This window comes from Scardinius erythrophthalmus, assembly GCF_964197995.2.
Source record: "Scardinius erythrophthalmus genome assembly, chromosome: 7".
NCBI lineage: Eukaryota > Metazoa > Chordata > Actinopteri > Cypriniformes > Leuciscidae > Scardinius > Scardinius erythrophthalmus.
Genome location: NC_138227.1, coordinates 18,462,322 through 18,480,505, shown reverse-complemented (window position 1 = coordinate 18,480,505; position 18,184 = coordinate 18,462,322). Strand labels below are relative to the sequence as shown.

Sequence of the window (18,184 nt, the reverse complement as noted above, 5' to 3'; positions counted from 1 at the left end):
TTTCAAACTGACTTTGGTAACACAGCTGTTATCTTGAGTTAATAAATCACAAAAATATTTCAGTGAATGATATAGAACAGTGGCTCTCAACCAGGGGGCCGGGACCCACTAGGGGGTCACGGCGAACTTCTAAGGGGGAGCCAAAAAGTCTTACAATTATTTAAATTGAGTTATAACATTCTTCATGAAAATGGTTAAAAACAGAAGTACCAGAGAAACATATCAGCAAGATAGGAGGGCCTTCTAGTATAGACCAAGGGAGCCTTAGAGACAAAAAGGTTGAGAACCCCTGTTATAGCTACAAAAATGACTGGAAATGTGTGTGAGTAACAAAGTGAAAGAAAACCGTGTAAAGATAAACTGAAAGTAACGTAATGGTAAAATGCAATGAAAGATATCAGGCAGTACTGAGGTACTTGAGTATTAGTTTAACACCATGCTTGTAGCATTCCTTCACCCCACACCAAGTATCACCTACTGCCATCTTTAGTCACTGTCAGGCCTGTACAGGTACTTCATCATAAGATTGTCTACTTTCTTCTTCCTCTTTTTGTCTTCTTTCTTAGACCGTGGTGGAGCTTCTTCAGAGGGGCCTTCAGGCTCTAGCTCACCCTCAGAGCCTGAGGCCTGCCTGCCAGGGGCTTTCTTGATACTGCTGGAGCTTCTGTATGAAATAGTGGATGCTCCTGAACTGGAGTCCGACTCTGTGCTAGACTCAGACTCCGAGGAGGAGGAGGAAGACGAAGACTCTTTCCTGGACTTCTTCTTGGATTTCTTGCCCTTCTTCTTGGAGCTCTTCTTCTTGCGGTTGTCGTCAGAGCTGTCGGATTCAGAGCTGTGGCTTTTCTTCTTTTTCTTCTTGCTCTTGCCCTTTTTGCTGCGGCTGCTGCGAGTGCTGAGGCTGCTGCTGGAACGCATAAAGTCCACGGCTGAAGCAGAGCGGCGCAGGCTAGAGGAGCGGCCACTGTCTCTGCCAGTCCTAGAGCTGCTGACGCTCTTCTTGTCATCCTCCACCTCGCCCGGCTTATCTTTCTCTGCTTCAGAGTCTTCCAAGCTGGTGCGCTTGAACTTAATGGGTTTGAAGCTCAAAACTTCATTAATGGCAGCCTCCAGGTCAGGGTCAAGGTAGTTGCGGTGACTGACTGGCTTGACGTCTGAAACCTCAGGCGGGCTGGAGTCAGTGGTCCGGGCTTGCGGAGGCATGGAGAAGCTTCTGCCAGAGGTGGAGTGAGGGCTGTAGGCGCTGGAGCGAGCCTCGCTGAATGCTACGCTCCGGGCGTCATCGTCCACGTCAAATTCACTGAGGCGACAGCTACGAGACAGTGACATGCGGGAGTCGGAACGGCTCACGCTGCCTGGACTGCGGCGACTCAGGCTGGGGCTGACGGCTGAACTGTATTCACTCTGGCGATCGTCGAGACGAGGCATGCTCCGACGCCGGCTTACCGAACTCATGCGACTCACGCTGGAAATAGCATCGTCATCTAGATCCATCGCAGTACGACAGGAGGAAACTCGGCTCGGGGCTATAGAAGACACAACGGACTCCTTATCAAAATCAGACCAGCGGCTGTCCATGCCCTTCCTTGCCCGACTGGCTGCCTCCGAGTAGGCCTGAGAGATAACAGAACCCCGATCGTCAAGATCATCTCCTCCCTTCCTCCAGGAGCTGACAGAGTAGGAGTCATCCTCAGCTTCTTGCTTGGCTTTGTTCTTGCGGAAAGAGGAGAGGTCCTGGGAATTGGATTGTTCTTTGAGAGTGTTGAGGAGCGAACTCTCGTCTCCCTTACCTCCTATGGAGTCCTTCATGTTGGAGCGTTTCCTGTAGCTGAGGGAACTCATGACAGATACAGGCCTGCTGGGTTCTAATTCTTTACCTTTGCCATTGTCTTTCCATTCTTTACCCTCTTCCCACTCTTTTCCCTCCTTTCCGTCAACATTTACAGCATATCTAGATGGAGGGGCAGACGGGGTGCGCACAGTGTAGAAAGACAAACAGATGGAGGGAGGAGAGGATAGAGATGGAAATATGAGAATGAGAAAAAACACTGATAAAAACTTAAAAGATGACTGACACCCAAAAAGAGAAATAACAGTAGATGTATATCCAAGCAGACAGGGCAGAATATAGATGAAAGTTTGATGTGACAGCAGGGAATTCAAAGCACTTAAGAAAGACTATAAAGCGTCTGTGATTTAAAATCAATAGTTAATCCATAAGCTCAGGTATCTACATATAAATGTAGACATAAAGATCCTTTTAGGCTATAATATTTCAGGTAACTGCACAAAAACTGGTGCTGATATGGACTATAATTCTCCAGTTATACTATATAAATTTATACTAGGAAGAGTGCTTCTGACAGATAGGACTGAAATGATCAAAATGATTGAAATTATGACTCAAACGGTCTTAAGGTTTTAAAAGCACAAGAACCTCAAGAGCCAAACTTAAATCTTCTGGTAAAAAGAATAAACAGTAAAAATCTGTCCACTGGTGCAAAGACCCATTCATTTTCAGCAGAAAGGCGCAGGTAGGCATGCCAACTGGCCAGTGGGCATATCCATTAATCTGCCTGTGAAGCCGTTCCCTTTTATAGAAGCCTCTGTTATCAAACTGCTGACAATGGGGAGAATAAGCTAGACAATACCAACAGAAAATACCCTTGGCGCTAGCTAATTAGCTTTTCCAAATACCTTTTTCTTGCTTGCTGCATTTGGTTTTGTTAAACCATTCTGTGGGATAACCGAGGGAAATGAGGTTGCAGTACTGACCTTAAGCTCTTCAGACTACCATCATCTGACAGGTTCTTGGCAGAGCCCTTGTTTTTGGACAGCCATGACTTCACCCCGTCAACACGGTCCTCCACCTCAGAGTCGGTATCAGAGGCGCCCTCACTGTGCAAGAAGAAGAGAGGGGATATCAACAAAATGAACAAGCCAAACCTGTACATAAATATTGTTAGTAGGAGGAACACAGGGTTTTACGGTGGAGACACAATGTACATATGCATGCGCCTGATCTCTAGTAACCTGGAAAAAGCCTCTGTGTTAGTAAGTCAGACTTATAGTCCAACAACAATATCCTGCAGCAAGCTGGCTCTGTATAATGTGAGGCATCCAAAAGGGTGAGGTCAGTACAACTCCAAGCCAAACCAGAAGAAAGGAGAGCATTGAAAAGAGAAAACCATTCAGACTGTAGCTAAGCAGACAATAGCTCTGTTCCAAAACCTAGGTGGCTGCCTACACAGGCAGAATTTTGAGGGATCATCGACACACTTGCAATTTGAAGGCTTTCAAAAAAAGTAACTTAAAATGGCTAATTTTAGCGACCTCCTAAGGCAGCATTGTATCGCAGAAGGCAATGCCACAATCCATTGTGACAAGCTCATAAATAGATTGCAACACTGAAAAGTACTTGTAAAACAATGAAAAACAATTAAACGTTATTCAACTCATAATTCGTTTGCTATTCTTTTTATGCTAATTAGACTATCACTGTTAGCTTAGCAACACGCTAACACCAAATTCTATTAAAATCAACTGTGAGACGAATATGTTGGTTAAAGTTGTCAATATAAAGCACATCAAATCAGTAATTTTTGAAATTGTACAATGGTTACAATGCTGCCTGTGCCAGAACTAAACTCTTTCAGTTATCTTTTATTATAAAAAATATTTTGATTTATAGCTGAATAAAAACGGAATTGGGAATTATAGGTAGTGCAAAGCTTGTGAAAGATCCTCCTTAACTAAATGAAATGCTTCAGGCTAATGTAGCCTTCGACGACCATGTTAAAGGACTGCATGAAGGAACGGGCCATTTTGGGACTGTAATTAACTTGGCTCACCATGCTAGCAATACCATGCATCTCTGGATACAAATGGGTTTGGTAGGAAAGTGTTGAGCTGTCAATAAGAACGAGTAAACACAGTCCGAACGTCCCTGGGAGCACATGCATTAACACCTCACACAGAAAGCAGCGCTGTGAATCCAAGTCCTGTTTGCTCATTTCTCTGGACCAGATAAAACCATTGAATTTATGTTTGGCTGGATTTGCAAGTCAATGCTTCCCTGCCTCTTTAGATTAGTCTTATCCTTCACTTATCGCAAAGCACACTGCACTGAATAACTATGAATTGCCCTTCAAGGACCTAGAGAGCTAAAACACCCCGAATATGCACAAGAAAAACCTTTAGGGAAGACTTTGTGATGGCAGATTGCGAACTACGCCTTTTCACAATTTTGTTTCAAATTAAATTTTAATAATCATTATTATTGTCCTCTAACACTGCAGGAGTCAAATATCTCCCAAAGAAATGATACAACATACAGTAGCTCATTATCCCAGGCATAGAGAGAAGATCAAAACTGAAGCAGCAGCTGCTTTTCTCTGACATTAGAGTTCCGGTCTGCTTAGCTCTCCGTTTGTGGTATTATGCATATGAGAATATTATATATGCATGGACCCATGAGATAGCACAGATGTCACTAGACACTAACTGTACGCTCACAATCAGGGTGCTGGAGAGGGTCAAAATCAGAAGATCTGATACACTACAGCGAATACACTCGGGACAAATGAATGTGTTGTTATATGAGTAGCGCTCTGACGATATGGGTAGGCAACTTACGAGTGTCAGAGTGTGTATTTCTTCAAGAGCCCTTTTGGCTATTGTGTAAGCCCTAGTGCCCTGGAGGTAAACTGAGGTGAGAACGTTGTGTGAATAAACCTTGAGCTCTGCTAGCCAGCCCATCGCTAAACAGTAGGAAAGCAGGGTCTTTGTAATGAAGCGCTAATGCAAAATGTCACACACAATTTATGTCCTTGACCATATACCATTAGTTAAGCTGCACCTAAGCCCAAGGGAACAAACAAACAACACAGTGAGAGAGGAGAGACATTAATTGTCTGTGACAACATGCCTCCATTGGCTGTACATCTCTGTTACAGGCTATTACATTTATCATTAGCACCTACAGAACACTCTCAACCCCTCTGTTTTCCTCCCTAGTCTCTGTCTCTCTACGCTGTTTTCTCTCTCTATATTATCCCCACTCGCTCTTCTTGACCCTAAAATGGGCAAATTTGGATGTTTATATAGTGCAACTGTTTCTTGGCTACATCTCTGACTATTTCTTTACTAATTTAAAAAAAAAACTCTAGAAATATCTATAATATTTAGGTTAAAAATATCTATATTTTTTTTTCCTCATGTCTTCCAAACCCATATGACTTTCTTTTGTGAAATACACATTTTTCATGGCCACAGTTTTCAGTGCAATGGCTGTTAAGCTCCAAAATGACAAACAAGAAAAAAAAAAAGAAAAAATAACAACACTTGAAATATTTGACTTCAAACAATTTGATTAATTAATCACTTGTGACAACCGCGGGCAGTGACACAAATGTTAAATCGACTGAGAGCTCTACTTGAATATTCATTAACAAACAATGAAAAAAAAAATCTAAAACTAATCATTAAAATTCTATTATTATTAAAACTATTAAAACATTTTTGTTCATTTAAATACAGCGGAAATAAAATAAATATAAGATGAAAAACTTTAACTAAATGAAAATGTCAAATGATACAATAGTAAATTAACCTAAAATAAAATAATATTTCAAATAATTAATGATGTATTGTAAACAAAGTTTTAAAATGATGTCATTGAATAAAATATACAAGTAATGCTCATGAGAGGGAATTTGCAACAATTCTCCTAATTATAGCTCATTTCAAAATATCTGCTCTACTCATTTGTCATTCGTTATGCCCTGTCTATTCTCTCATTTGTTCTGGGAAAATCAGAATAATAGGTTCTCTACTAAGGTTTGCATTTAGCTAACAATCCTCTTACAGCCAGTCTCATTTACAATAATGCAACATGAATTCCCCAATAGAATGATCCGACCAGAAGTGTCAACATCCCTGAGTGAACCCAAACAAACATTTCTGGAACAGCATATCCATCTAAACCTGATAAGTAACGCACAGACTGTCCATTAGCTTTTAATACTTTCTCACATGATGTAATAAGTGGTGCTTAGAGCTTAAGGGTTTTTAGAGCGGACCAAGGACTATTGACAGGGGAATGAAATGGCTTGACGCCAATGGCTGGTACATTGTTGTAGGCCATTGCCAGGTGAGTTTTTGTAGGACATTTGTGGGTTATTCATTATTTAGCCCTCATGGTTGAAAGATTGATGAGGAACACGCCTTTCTTTCCTGCCTTAAGAGGCTGCTAAGTCCCAAGAACAGAAGTGTGAATTATTTAAAAGAGTGAGAAAAAGGCAGGTAAAGGAAGGCTGAGAAGGGGGGAGGGCAGAGCAACCCCCTCACAGATGTTTGTACAAGGCCCTGCAGTATCCAACAAGTCTGCATGTAGCACCTTCTGGCTCTCGAGTTAGACATCCAGGGGACCGCCCATGGTCTGGACCCCGTGGACATGTAACTACACCTGACCTCCACTCAGAATGGTTCTTATCCAAACTATCCAAAGGTTTAGTTTTACAAAGCAGGGGGTTCAGGGTGGGGGAAATGGCCTCTGCAGAGGGTAAATAATTGGGAACCATACTTGGCTTGGAAAAAGCATGCAGTTTGTAGTATGCATACATTATGAGACATCGTGCATAAAAAGGAGAAAACCAAATGTGTGATGTTAGTTGTCATGCCCGGAAGTGTGATGCAGTATCAACATGAGGCTGCCAGTCTTTTCTTGAGTCGAAATCGAGATTTACAGTACAGAATATTCCCTATTCTGTATTACATTTCTCAAAAATGACTGCATGTATACTGCATCATCTTCCTATGAGGGCAAATCAAAATATGTTAACTTAAGTTCAAACTTTAACTCCTTACAGCTTGTTCTTTCGTTTCTGATACTTAGTCACCATGTCTTGTAAACTGGAGGTAGGAAGGGGAATGAAAAACAAACACATAAAAAACAAGAAGCAGAAATAAGTGAGTTTCAAATGGAAACTTAATAAACATGAAAAGAACAACGGCTGTAAAAAAGAAAAGAAAAACAAGAAGTCATGGTCTTAAAAACACAGCTTGTAATTGAATATTTATCATGTCTGGTGTAAACGTTTTCTAGCGCTACATATTGCTCAAGATGTTTACCCAGAATGCTGACCTTTTTCTAACTTCTGCTCTGCGTAGTCCATTATGTAAGTGTAAGCACGGCACTATTTACTGCTATTAGGATGACTGGAGTTCTTCCACGCATATAAGTGAGGAAATAAACTCAGCTCTGCGCATTAAGGTGCGGGTCACTAAGAGAAGCGGAATGAGGGTGAGCGGAGATGACTTCCTCTGACAGATGAGACCAACTACATAAAAAAGGAGCTCCAAATTATGTGCGGCAGTTTTCAAGGCATAAATATTTAAGAGAGTGTGAATAAGAGATGACTGAGACTGGCTCACTGATTGCCGTCTCCAAAAGCTCAGTGTACAGCGCATTCATCCAGATAGTGTCTTCTCTCTCTGTCTATCTCTTTTTTACCCACTTATGCACATAGAGAAGCTCTCCTGAGGACTGCATTAAATAAAGAGTCCTTAGAGCAGCAAGTGTTACCTGTTGATGAGATCCTCATTGTCGTCACTCTCCATCTCATCCTCGATAGCAGCCTGGAGGTCTCCGATCCTCTTGAAGGCCAGCTTGAGGTCCGCCTGGAGACTCTGGTTGGCTGCTTCCAAACTCTCAATATCCATTTCCTAAAGAGACAGGGTTCAATTTACAGCCTAACTAATGAGGTACTCATTCCTGTCTTTTTCTACATTTAGATTACCTTTGCTACTGTCATCTAAGCTCGCTTAAAGGGTTAGTTCACCCAAAAATGAAAATTCTGTCAGTAATTACTCACCCTCATGTTGTTCCAACCCCGTAAGACTTTCGTTCATCTTCGGAACACAAATTAAGATATTTTTGATGAAATCTGAGAGCTGGATCACTCCTCCTGCAAGCTTATGGACACCTTAACTTGCTGGCCCAGAAAATGTATTAAAGACATTGTTAATATAGTCCAAGTGACTCCAGTGGCTCAATCTTAAGTTTATAAAGTTTACTTTTTGTGCGCAAAAACAAACAAAAATAACGACCAGAGAGAAGGAAATGAAAAGTGGAATAAAGTCGTTATTTTTGTTTGTTTTTGCGCACAAAAAGTATTCTCGTCGCTTTATAAACTTAAGATTGAGCCACTGGAGTCACTTGGACTATATTAACAATGTCTTTAATACATTTTCTGGGCCAGCAAGTTAAGGTGTCCATAAGCTTGCAGGAGGAGTGATCCAGCTCTCAGATTTCATCAAAAATATCTTAATTTGTGTTCCAAAGATGAACGAAAGTCTTACGGGGTTGGAACAACATGAGGGTGAGTAATTACTGACAGTATTTTCATTTTTGGGTGAACTAACCCTTTAATGTTAATGTTAAAAACATTATTCATTTCATATTTAACACTGATAAATCTAACCTTCAGTAAATCTCAAATTAATATCCATATTTCATACTGTACATTATAATGTTGAAATGCCTAAATTCACTTGTTTTTTTGAAGACAAAATAGTTTAGAATTTTAATATGGACGATATATTGGTTGTTGGGGACAAAATTAAAATAATAAGCGGTTAGTCTGTATTAGACAGAATTTCAATATTACTACATCCTTAGTATTTTGTGATATATCATTTATATATGTCTAAATTGATTAAATACAATTTTGCATTCACCAACCATTGTGGCCGTGGGCAAAAAAAGTTTTGATTTTAATCCATGAGGTCAGGCACTAATGTCAGTAGTCCTATTCATCCCAATGGGGTTTAGGTCTATCTCACCGGACTTATGAACTGCTGTCAAAATGCTACACACCATTTTTGAGAATGTCATTGTTTTCTGTAGTGTTAAAATCTGTCTGGAATTAAGAGGTTTAATCAAACCAGTCAACTAGAAGGAAGCTATATGTCCACATATAGTCGCATTTCTGCTTTCATCATATGCTTAAATGGATAGCTCACCCAAAAATGTAAATTCTGTTATAATTTACTCTCTCATGTTGTTCCAAACCTGTATGACTTGCTTTCTTCTATGTATTTTTTTATTTTTGCTATATAGTGGAAGTTAATAGGCTCCTATATTGTTTTGTTCCCAACGTTCTTCAAAATACGTTATTTTATGTTCCACAGAAGAAAGTAAGTCAAACCGGTTTGGAATGACATGAAGGTGAGTAAATGATGACATAACTTTGATAAGGCACTATCCCTTTAAGACACTTCAGAATGAGAACATCAGTGAAGCAGAACAGCAGATCTGGCCCTCACCAGCTCGTGTTTCTTGCGGCTGGCTTCCGATTCTTTCTTGGCCAGCTCGGCCATCTCCTCCTTGATGTCTCGAATCTGCCTGAGGAGACGCTTGTTCTGCTCCTTCTCCCGGTTCTCACTGGCACTGCGTTGGTCTCGTTCCTCAGTCAACTTCTCGAGATTCTCTTTCAGCCTCGCTACAAGACTCTGAAGATGATGCAATCATTTATTTACCACATATATGCAGCAATAACATGCACTATCGCTTAAGTGTTTCTGAACCCACTGTGGTTGTTTACCAAATCTAGCAAGTCTAGCGCTGATTTATGCAAGATTGTCAAGCTATGCATATGGTGTGAAACTCCAAATAACTTCCATAGCAACTTATCTGTGATTTTTCACACCAAAGGTAGGCTGCAGACTGGCATGGAAACACAGAAATAACTACATATTAGGAAAACAGAGATTCTTTACAGTAACGGATGGGCATGGTTTAAACAAGCTGCCCCTAGAGACAACATTGCCCAAGCCTGCGCTGAGTTATATGTCCAACAAATCAGTAATAATAGCACTTTTCAAAGCGCTTCTGTTGACAGATTTTGTTGTGGGCGCAGTAGACATTTGTAATTTGTGCAGAGTGCCAATTGTAATTCTGCAGGTGAGCAGGAGCACCCAACATAGATGAACGGTGAAGAGGACTGGCTGCTGGAAAATGTCACTTAAGGAGCAAAAAATCCATCAAATCAAACAAAACAAAACACGGAAATAATGTGCATTAGAGAAAACACATTTTAATTACGCTAGCTGTGTACAATGCAAAAACAGATGACCTGCTGCCTCCAGCAACAAAATATATCAGACATGAAATGAAATGTAGATTTCCTCTAAAAGGGGGACTGACACTGTCGATTTGAAAAAAAAAAAAAACAGAGGGGACAGAAATAATCCACATTCAATTTGTAGTGCAATTTTTTTTAGAGAATTATAAAACACTTCTTGTACAAGGGTTAAAGTTCTATAAAGCGGTGGGACAATGAGGAGAGGCCTGGCAGGTGTGTAGATTAACTTTATCCTTATCCAACACTTCAATGCCTGTGCACTGACCTTTTGACACTTCCAGCACCCAGCCTACTCAGCCCACATAAGCACATGCATCCTGCAAACTTACCTCCAAGCGTTTGACCTGTGTCTTCTCGAACTCCAGCTTGGTCTCTAGCTCACGGATCTTGGCCTCCTGCCGGCTGACCAGAGACTTGTCCACCATGGACTGCTCTTGGAACTCTAGCTGACTCTGCAGGGCCGTGAGCTGGCAAACACACACATACAGAGTGAGAATTCATACATACACTGAGAAAAACAAAAGCAATCTGTATTTTACTGAAATCCTAACTTAAACAGCTAAATATAACTATTATCTGCTGATAAAAGCCCCTCACCTCTATGGGGTGTCTTTAACAAGGCCTACCTGGTTTATCAACCTTTCAAATAGCTCTGCCGGTTTACATTAAGTGATAAGTAAACCCAGTTCAGACCAGTATAGAGGTTCTGATACTTAATTACACATGGTGATAGTGTTTGAATAATGGATTTGAGACCAGTCTTTGAATTTCTCTTCAAAGAAATAATCCTATCATTAAAGACTCAAATGCTGAGAGGAGGCGGGGTTTGATCCTATCATTAAAGACTCAAATGCTGAGAGGAGGCGGGGTTTGATCCTATCATTAAAGACTCAAATGCTGAGAGGGGGCGGGGTTTGATCCTATCATTAAAGACTCAAATGCTGAGAGGGGGCGGGGTTTGATCCTATCATTAAAGACTAAAATGCTGAGAGGGGGCGGGGTTTGATCCTATCATTAAAGACTCAAATGCTGAGAGGGGGCGGGGTTTGATCCTATCATTAAAGACTCAAATGCTGAGAGGGGACGGGGTTTGATCCTATCATTAAAGACTAAAATGCTGAAAGGGGCGGAGTTTGATCCTATCATTAAACACTCAAATGCTGAGAGGGGGCGGGGTTTGATCCTATCATTAAAGACTCAAATGCTGAGAGGGGGCGGGGTTTGATCCTATCATTAAACATTCAAATGCTGAGAGGGGGCGGGGTTTGATCCTATCATTAAAGACTCAAATGCTGAGAGGGGGCGGGGTTTGATCCTATCATTAAACACTCAAATGCTGAGAGGGGGCGGGGTTTGATCCTATCATTAAATATTAAAATGCTGAGAGGGGGCGGGGTTTGATCCTATCACTAAAGACTAAAATGCTGAAAGGGGCGGAGTCTGATCCTATAGAGCTGGTAAGTCCCGCCCATCCGTAAAACCCCAAGTGGACCTCTAGGTTGAAAAATCGTCAATGCAAGCGAATGTGAGAAAATTATTATTTTCTGGTCCCGTTTGAATTGTGCCATGAATGTGAACATATGTTGTCTGTGAATTTCCTATATAATTTTTCATGCTACGAGTTTGACAGTATATCGTACGATTCTTTGGCTAGCAGTTGTGGAAAAGACATAACGAGAAAGACTACATGTCGCCTATGTGACGTCACCCGATAACACATTTTCCCTCCACTTGTCAAATCACGGTGCTAATGCTGCGATAATCTATGGAGACAGATCGAGATGCCTGTGTGTTTTGTACCCAAAATGTCACCATTCTAAACCAAATGGGCTGTTCTTTCTTCAGATTCCCGCCGTCTGACGCAGCGAAGAGTTGTAGTCCACAAAGTGCTCTCACACAAAGTCTAACCGTATCAAACTTCTACCCACTAAATTGTAGCATTCTTCACACGAAAAATTATATTAAAAATTCACAGACAACATATGTTCACATTCATGGCAAAATTCAAACGGGACCAGAAAATAATTATTTTCTCACATTCACTTGCATTTACGATTTTTCAACCTAGAGGTCCAGTGGGGTTAGCAGAAGGGGCGGGAATTACCAGCTCTATTATTAAAGACTCAAATGCTGAGAGGGGAGGAGTCTATTTCTATCATGAGGTGCAGAGTCTGATCCTATCATTAAAGACTCAAATTTGACAGAGGCGGGTTTTGACGGTCTCTCATTGCAGAGTCCAAAGCTGAGAGGGCGGAGTCAGACCTTGATCTCATACAAGAGTAAACAGTTGAAAGGGTGGACCCTGATCTTGAGCTCATGAAAGAATAAACTATTCAAAGAGGAAGAGTCTAAAATATTATCTCCATATTGTAACTTTGCAGTGCAAATATTTGACCTTAAGCACCTCAGCTCACCTTAGCAGAAATAAAACAAAACAGGAGCTGATATCTACTTCACTCCACTTGCAAGTAACAGTAACTTTGTGAATATGCATTTCCATATGGATGCCAAAGTGAATTCACCTTCTCCTGGACGTCCTGTTTCTCCTTCATGGCCTCCTCAAGCTGGGCCTGCAGGTCACTGATCTGGGCCAGGTTCTGTGAGGACTGTACAAGAACACACCACAGAGGGGTCAGAGTCTTCTACACACACCATAGGATACATAATCTGAACCTACAATTCCTTTATTTTCTTATCTTATAATTATCTAAACATAATTTCTATGCTATATACAGTACATGATCCGCAAGTATGCCCATTTTCTGTTTGTATGAAATATTCATATGATTGTATACTGCAAAATTCACCACAATTTATCTATTGGACACCCAGTATTTCAAATAATCAGCAAAATAGTGTATTATCCCTCATTTACCTGGTGCATACAGTCTTATTTACCATCTAGAAAAAACAGCAAGCAGTGCACAGTGAAAGGGGGAAATATGCATGATGGTATGTTATTTTGGTGATATATCTTACAGCACACTGCAAACCATTTAGCTGCTGACAGACAAGCAATCTTATGGTCTGTTAATGACATCTCACAAAAAATGGCAGCAATAAATAGCATGTTAACAGAAGCATGAGTGAAATGAAGCCTAAAATGGAATCTGAATGCCTCAAGTATGAATGTGACTGCATTTTAAAACCTGATATATCCATAAATGAACCATAAAGTTGAAGTAAACCAAAGGGAACAGGCTGTTCCATTGGAGAGGATCTGTTTACTTAGAATCTATGGAGACACATCACTCATCTCTACATTGCTGCCATAGCAGCATGCTGTGTTTAAAACACTCTTAATGACAATCAACCCACACACTCAAATAAATGACAATTGCTCCAGCGACACTTTCCCACTGGCACGAACGACCAATCAAAGGCAGAAATACAGAGTGGTCCATCTGCACACACTAAATGACGCTGTAGGTTTGATTTGCATGATGGAAGTATGTTGCTGAGAAACAGCAATGAATCATACTGGAAAATGTCAGATATGTTGGAATGATGTAGCATGCAATACACTCAGTGTCAAAAAAATAAATTATTGAAAAGGACAACACAACTGTGAACAAAAATGCTTTTTAGGCTTGTTTCACGCTGCTCCGGCAATGCAATAGCACTAGCACTGTGATTGCAGTGAATGCTGTAACCCGTTAAATATATTCAACACAATAAGTCCGCACTGCTTTTATTTTGCAGTGTGAAATAATCCCTAAATGTATAATAGTGTGTATATACACTGCACGCCCCAAAAAAAAAAAAAGTCACTGTTTGGATTTAAATAGGCAAATGCTAAAGAGTCTATGATTGGATCATTATTGCAGTCATTATTATGTTTGTAGCAATATATGTTTGGAAACAGTTCTTCTAACCGTAATTGATGATGTGTGTAGCTTATTTCTTAAACAACCATGCAGGGATGACAATGTCAAGATTCGTTAGGCTTATATTGTGAAAGAATAGTTGGGAGGGAGCATGAAGAATCATTTTCACACATGAATTGAGACCTTAAATTCTGGAATATAAATATACACTTAAAATTATAAACGTAACACTTTTGTTTTTACCCCCATTTTTCATGAGCTGAACTCAAAGATCTAAGACTTTTTCTATGTACACAAAAGGCCTATTTCTCTCAAATACTGTTCACAAATCTGTCTAAATCTGTGTTAGTGAGCACTTCTCCTTTTCCGAGATAATCCATCCACCTCACATGTGTGACATATCAAGATGCTGATTCGACAGCATGATTATTGCACAGGTGTGCCTTAGGCTGGCCACAATAAAAAGGCCACTCTGTTAAAAATAAAAATACTGTTATTTAAAATATATATATTCTTAAAATACTATTTAACCCTTGTGTGGTGTTCATATTTTTGTTACTCAGCCCGTGTTCGTGGGTCTGGTGGACCCGCTGCATTTTTGGGTTTTTAATTCAACATAATCAAAAATGTTATGTTAAAATACTCAACAGATGTTTACTTCATCCCAATTACAAGCAATATAAACAGCATATATGGTCAATATTTTCTCTTTACCTTTGTTAGATCACATTTAAGAATTGCAACCTCGTGTGGGAATGGCAGGAGTAGAAACACAAAACTCACTCTTGCACTCTTTTACACTTATACACAATCTCTCTCACACGCACGCACACACACACTCATGCAGACACACACACACACACCCACAACACACACAGACACACACACACACACATACACATGCACATACAAACACACTCACTTGGATATGTGGTGTACGGTCACTCTCCATTGGCATAATGGTTTTTCTAATGTACAAACTGTATGATCTATCCCCCTACACTAACCCTACCACTAAACCTACCAATCACAGAAAACTTTTGGCATTTTTTGAATTTCAAAAAACACCATTTAGTATGTTTTAGTATGAGGACACAGATGTCGTCATAAACCATGTTTACGTTGTAATACCCATGTCATTATACACATTTGTGTCCTCATAAACCATATACAAGAACATACACACACTAACAGCAAGCCCTGACAGGAGGAGGACAGAGTAAAGGTACACAGGACCTACAATTTCCACACTTTTATTAGCCCCGGGTCCAGTGGACCCGAACATCCTGTGTGTAATATAAATGTGTAGGGGGGGGTGTACAGTGTGTTTTCATTAAAAATGTGTCCTGATATATATTCCTCACAGAAAATGAGCCAAGGCCAATGAGTCTCAGTTTGAAAAAATAATTAATTGTATAATTTTTCTTTTGATAAAAAATGAAAACGGGTCCAACAGACCCGAACACCATACAAGGGTTAAAAAAAATTCTACCCAATTGTGTCATTTAAAAAAATTATATTGAATAATTGAACTTCCATGATACAAATTACAAAAACATTTAAAATGTACATGTACAGACACATCTACTCTGTGTGTGATGAGAGAAAAGCTCTGTACAGCTCTCTGACAGACAGAGACAGAGTGCTGGAGAGAGTTACCTGGGCAACGGCAGCTTTGTGTTTCTTCATGAGTTCATTCATGTCCTCCTGGTCCTCCTCCATGCGAGACTGCAGGTCATTCTTCTCCCTCTGCAAACGACTCAGCTGTTCCTCAAGCTGCACGGGAAACGCACAATAGAATAAGACAAAAACAAATATGATTGCAAATTAAAATGAAAAGAAAAGAAAAAAAGTCGAGAAGTAAAAAAAAAAAAACCTCTGATAGAAATGTTTGAAATGTTGGCAAGGTCACAACCCATTTTACTTTCATAATACAACGCACTTGGGGATATTCAGGTTAAAAAATGTAAAGTGTCTTTGGTTTATGCATCAGGGTTCATGCACAATAAGACCAAGGAAATACACACAAATTAACAAAAATTTTGAATAATCATTTAGGTTAATGGACTCTTTTCACAGACTGTGATGATGTGTTTCCACAGTTATCAATATCGTAAATATTGTAAAGTTTTTCATATCTTTAATTTAATATTTAAAAAAACAAATGTATACACATTTATAACGCTATACTTTGTGTTTTATTTTCTTTGGCAGTTATGATGAATTTAAAAACAAAACAAATTAACGCTGCTGCAAGGGTGTTTCTAATACTGTACAATGGGTGAGGGAGTAACGGCAAATTTGACATCTTTTTAGGTCTTCTGACTGCTGTAATCAATATCTCGATATTTCTTCCATTTCTTTGGAAGTCGTCGAAACGCTATCATAGATTTTTTTCTTTTGCTATTGGAGCAAATGGAAATACAAAACCAATTTTTGCTGTTGTCCGCTATAGAAGTATCCCAACTACGACGACTTCTGCTTTCTGACCCCGAAAAAGTAAAAAGGATCCATTTTAGCCATTTTTATTGATACAGTCAGTCAGAATCAAACCTGTGACCCCATGCATGAGCACCACATCTAAACATGTCAGGAACATGTGAGGCTAACCACTCCGACTTCAGCCCTCGTTTTTAGTTTGAAACTGAAAGCCAGTCTCCTGATTCCTTAAAGAGATCATTTTCCTGTCACCTTGTCACTAAACAATAGCTTGCATTGTATAAATCCCTGAGAACACAGCACCGTCTCCCAATTAGAGACGAACACTTCACTGCCTGCTCTGTCAAACAGTATCAGAGGTCTAATTCTATTCAATAATAATTACCTCAACAATACAGGCAAGCTAATCTCCGAGGAGTATCTTTCAAATGTTTTAGTAAAAGCAAAAAATGTAGACATCACACATTACTAATTGACTAGTGAGCATAAAAGCAGGAAATTAAATGATTTAGTAAAAAACATCCTCATGTAGGCAGCTTGCGTTTTCTTTCACACACTCTTTCACAAACCAGTGCAAATAAATTATTATTAAAGGGGTTATATTCTACAATTTGCACTTGTTCCCATGACATGCATCAAAAACAATAATTTTTTAGCCTCTCTGCCCCAACACCAGCTTCTATATGTAAATGACTTATTTTATGATTAATACTGTATCTCTGAATCTGAAAATTACCTTAGCTGTATGTACAATACCATTTTTAAGATTTAAGATTTATTTTAAGCAAGTAATTTTATTTAAGCAAGTAATTTTATTCAGCGAGGACACATTCAATTGACCAAAAGTTTATGTTTATATTATATGTTATAATATTATAATATATACAGTATAATATTATTGCTTCTACTGTATTTTTGATCAAATAAATGCAGCCTTGGTGAGCATAAGAAACCTTTCAAAAACAACAACAAAAAATCTTACTGATCCCAAACTTTGGAACGGTAGTGTAAATTGTGGTCATATGATAATATGCTTGTGCTTATGACATTAATATTACGATGATTTCTCAATAACCAATTTTTCAAGTTTTCATAAATGAAATATTCATGGACTGGCTTTTGCAGATGTGTACAAATGAATGAAAATCCTGTTTTCCATTATATGTTAACACAAGACACTGATAAAAGACATTTCCTTTTTTCTGTACAGATCCATTCCACACCTTTAAATGCTGTCTGGCAAGTGTATTGTATCAAACCTATGTGTCACCTTCAAATCCTCTAGTGGAAATCCATGATCTCCCAGGGGGGAGGGAGGGAGGGTGGGGCTGTCAGACAGACCTGAAGCTAATCAGACAGTGATCATGACCAGACCATTTATCACGCTCTTGCTAATCAATGACAATATTCAGAAGAGAGACAGATTTAGAAATAGCCACAAAAACACCCGACTGCACCAAAACAACGCTTCAGCATGGCAACGGCTTTATAGAAAATTAAAATGTTCACTGCACCCTTCTGTCAGAGTGTTTCTTGCTCCAGAGAGCATAGCAAATATGACAGGCGGCGATGACAAAAAAAAGAAAACAATATGGAGACAGCGTCAGGGGAACAGCATCTGCAGAATTTGGCTGCATCCGTCTCTCCTGATATCGCTTCATAATACGCTACAGTGAGGACACAATTACACAATTTTCTTCATGCTTAAATAATACTGAATCAATGTCAGAATTATTAAAGAGTAATGTATTTCATGGCGATACATCCTGTTCG

General features: G+C 39.6%; 1 protein-coding gene across 11 annotated transcripts in view; it reads right to left on the bottom strand.

Annotated features, from left to right (window-relative positions):
- myo18ab (myosin XVIIIA b) overlaps window positions 1-18,184 on the bottom strand; it is a 111,165-nt gene that overhangs the window by 3,090 nt on the left and 89,891 nt on the right. For 6 of the 11 annotated variants that reach the window (XM_081370638.1, XM_081370639.1, XM_081370630.1 and 3 more), the window contains 8 exons: window positions 15,632-15,748; window positions 12,668-12,751; window positions 10,475-10,612; window positions 9,328-9,513; window positions 7,586-7,725; window positions 6,868-6,912; window positions 2,776-2,898; window positions 475-1,951 (listed from right to left, as the gene is read on the bottom strand). In XM_081370638.1, the coding sequence (XP_081226764.1) occupies window positions 487-1,951; window positions 2,776-2,898; window positions 6,868-6,912; window positions 7,586-7,725; window positions 9,328-9,513; window positions 10,475-10,612; window positions 12,668-12,751; window positions 15,632-15,748 (2,298 nt within the window). In that variant the 3' untranslated portion in view covers window positions 475-486. The remainder of the gene's footprint in view (window positions 1-474; window positions 1,952-2,775; window positions 2,899-6,867; window positions 6,913-7,585; window positions 7,726-9,327; window positions 9,514-10,474; window positions 10,613-12,667; window positions 12,752-15,631; window positions 15,749-18,184) is intronic. The other 5 variants (XM_081370632.1, XM_081370635.1, XM_081370633.1 and 2 more) reach the window with 4 other exon arrangements.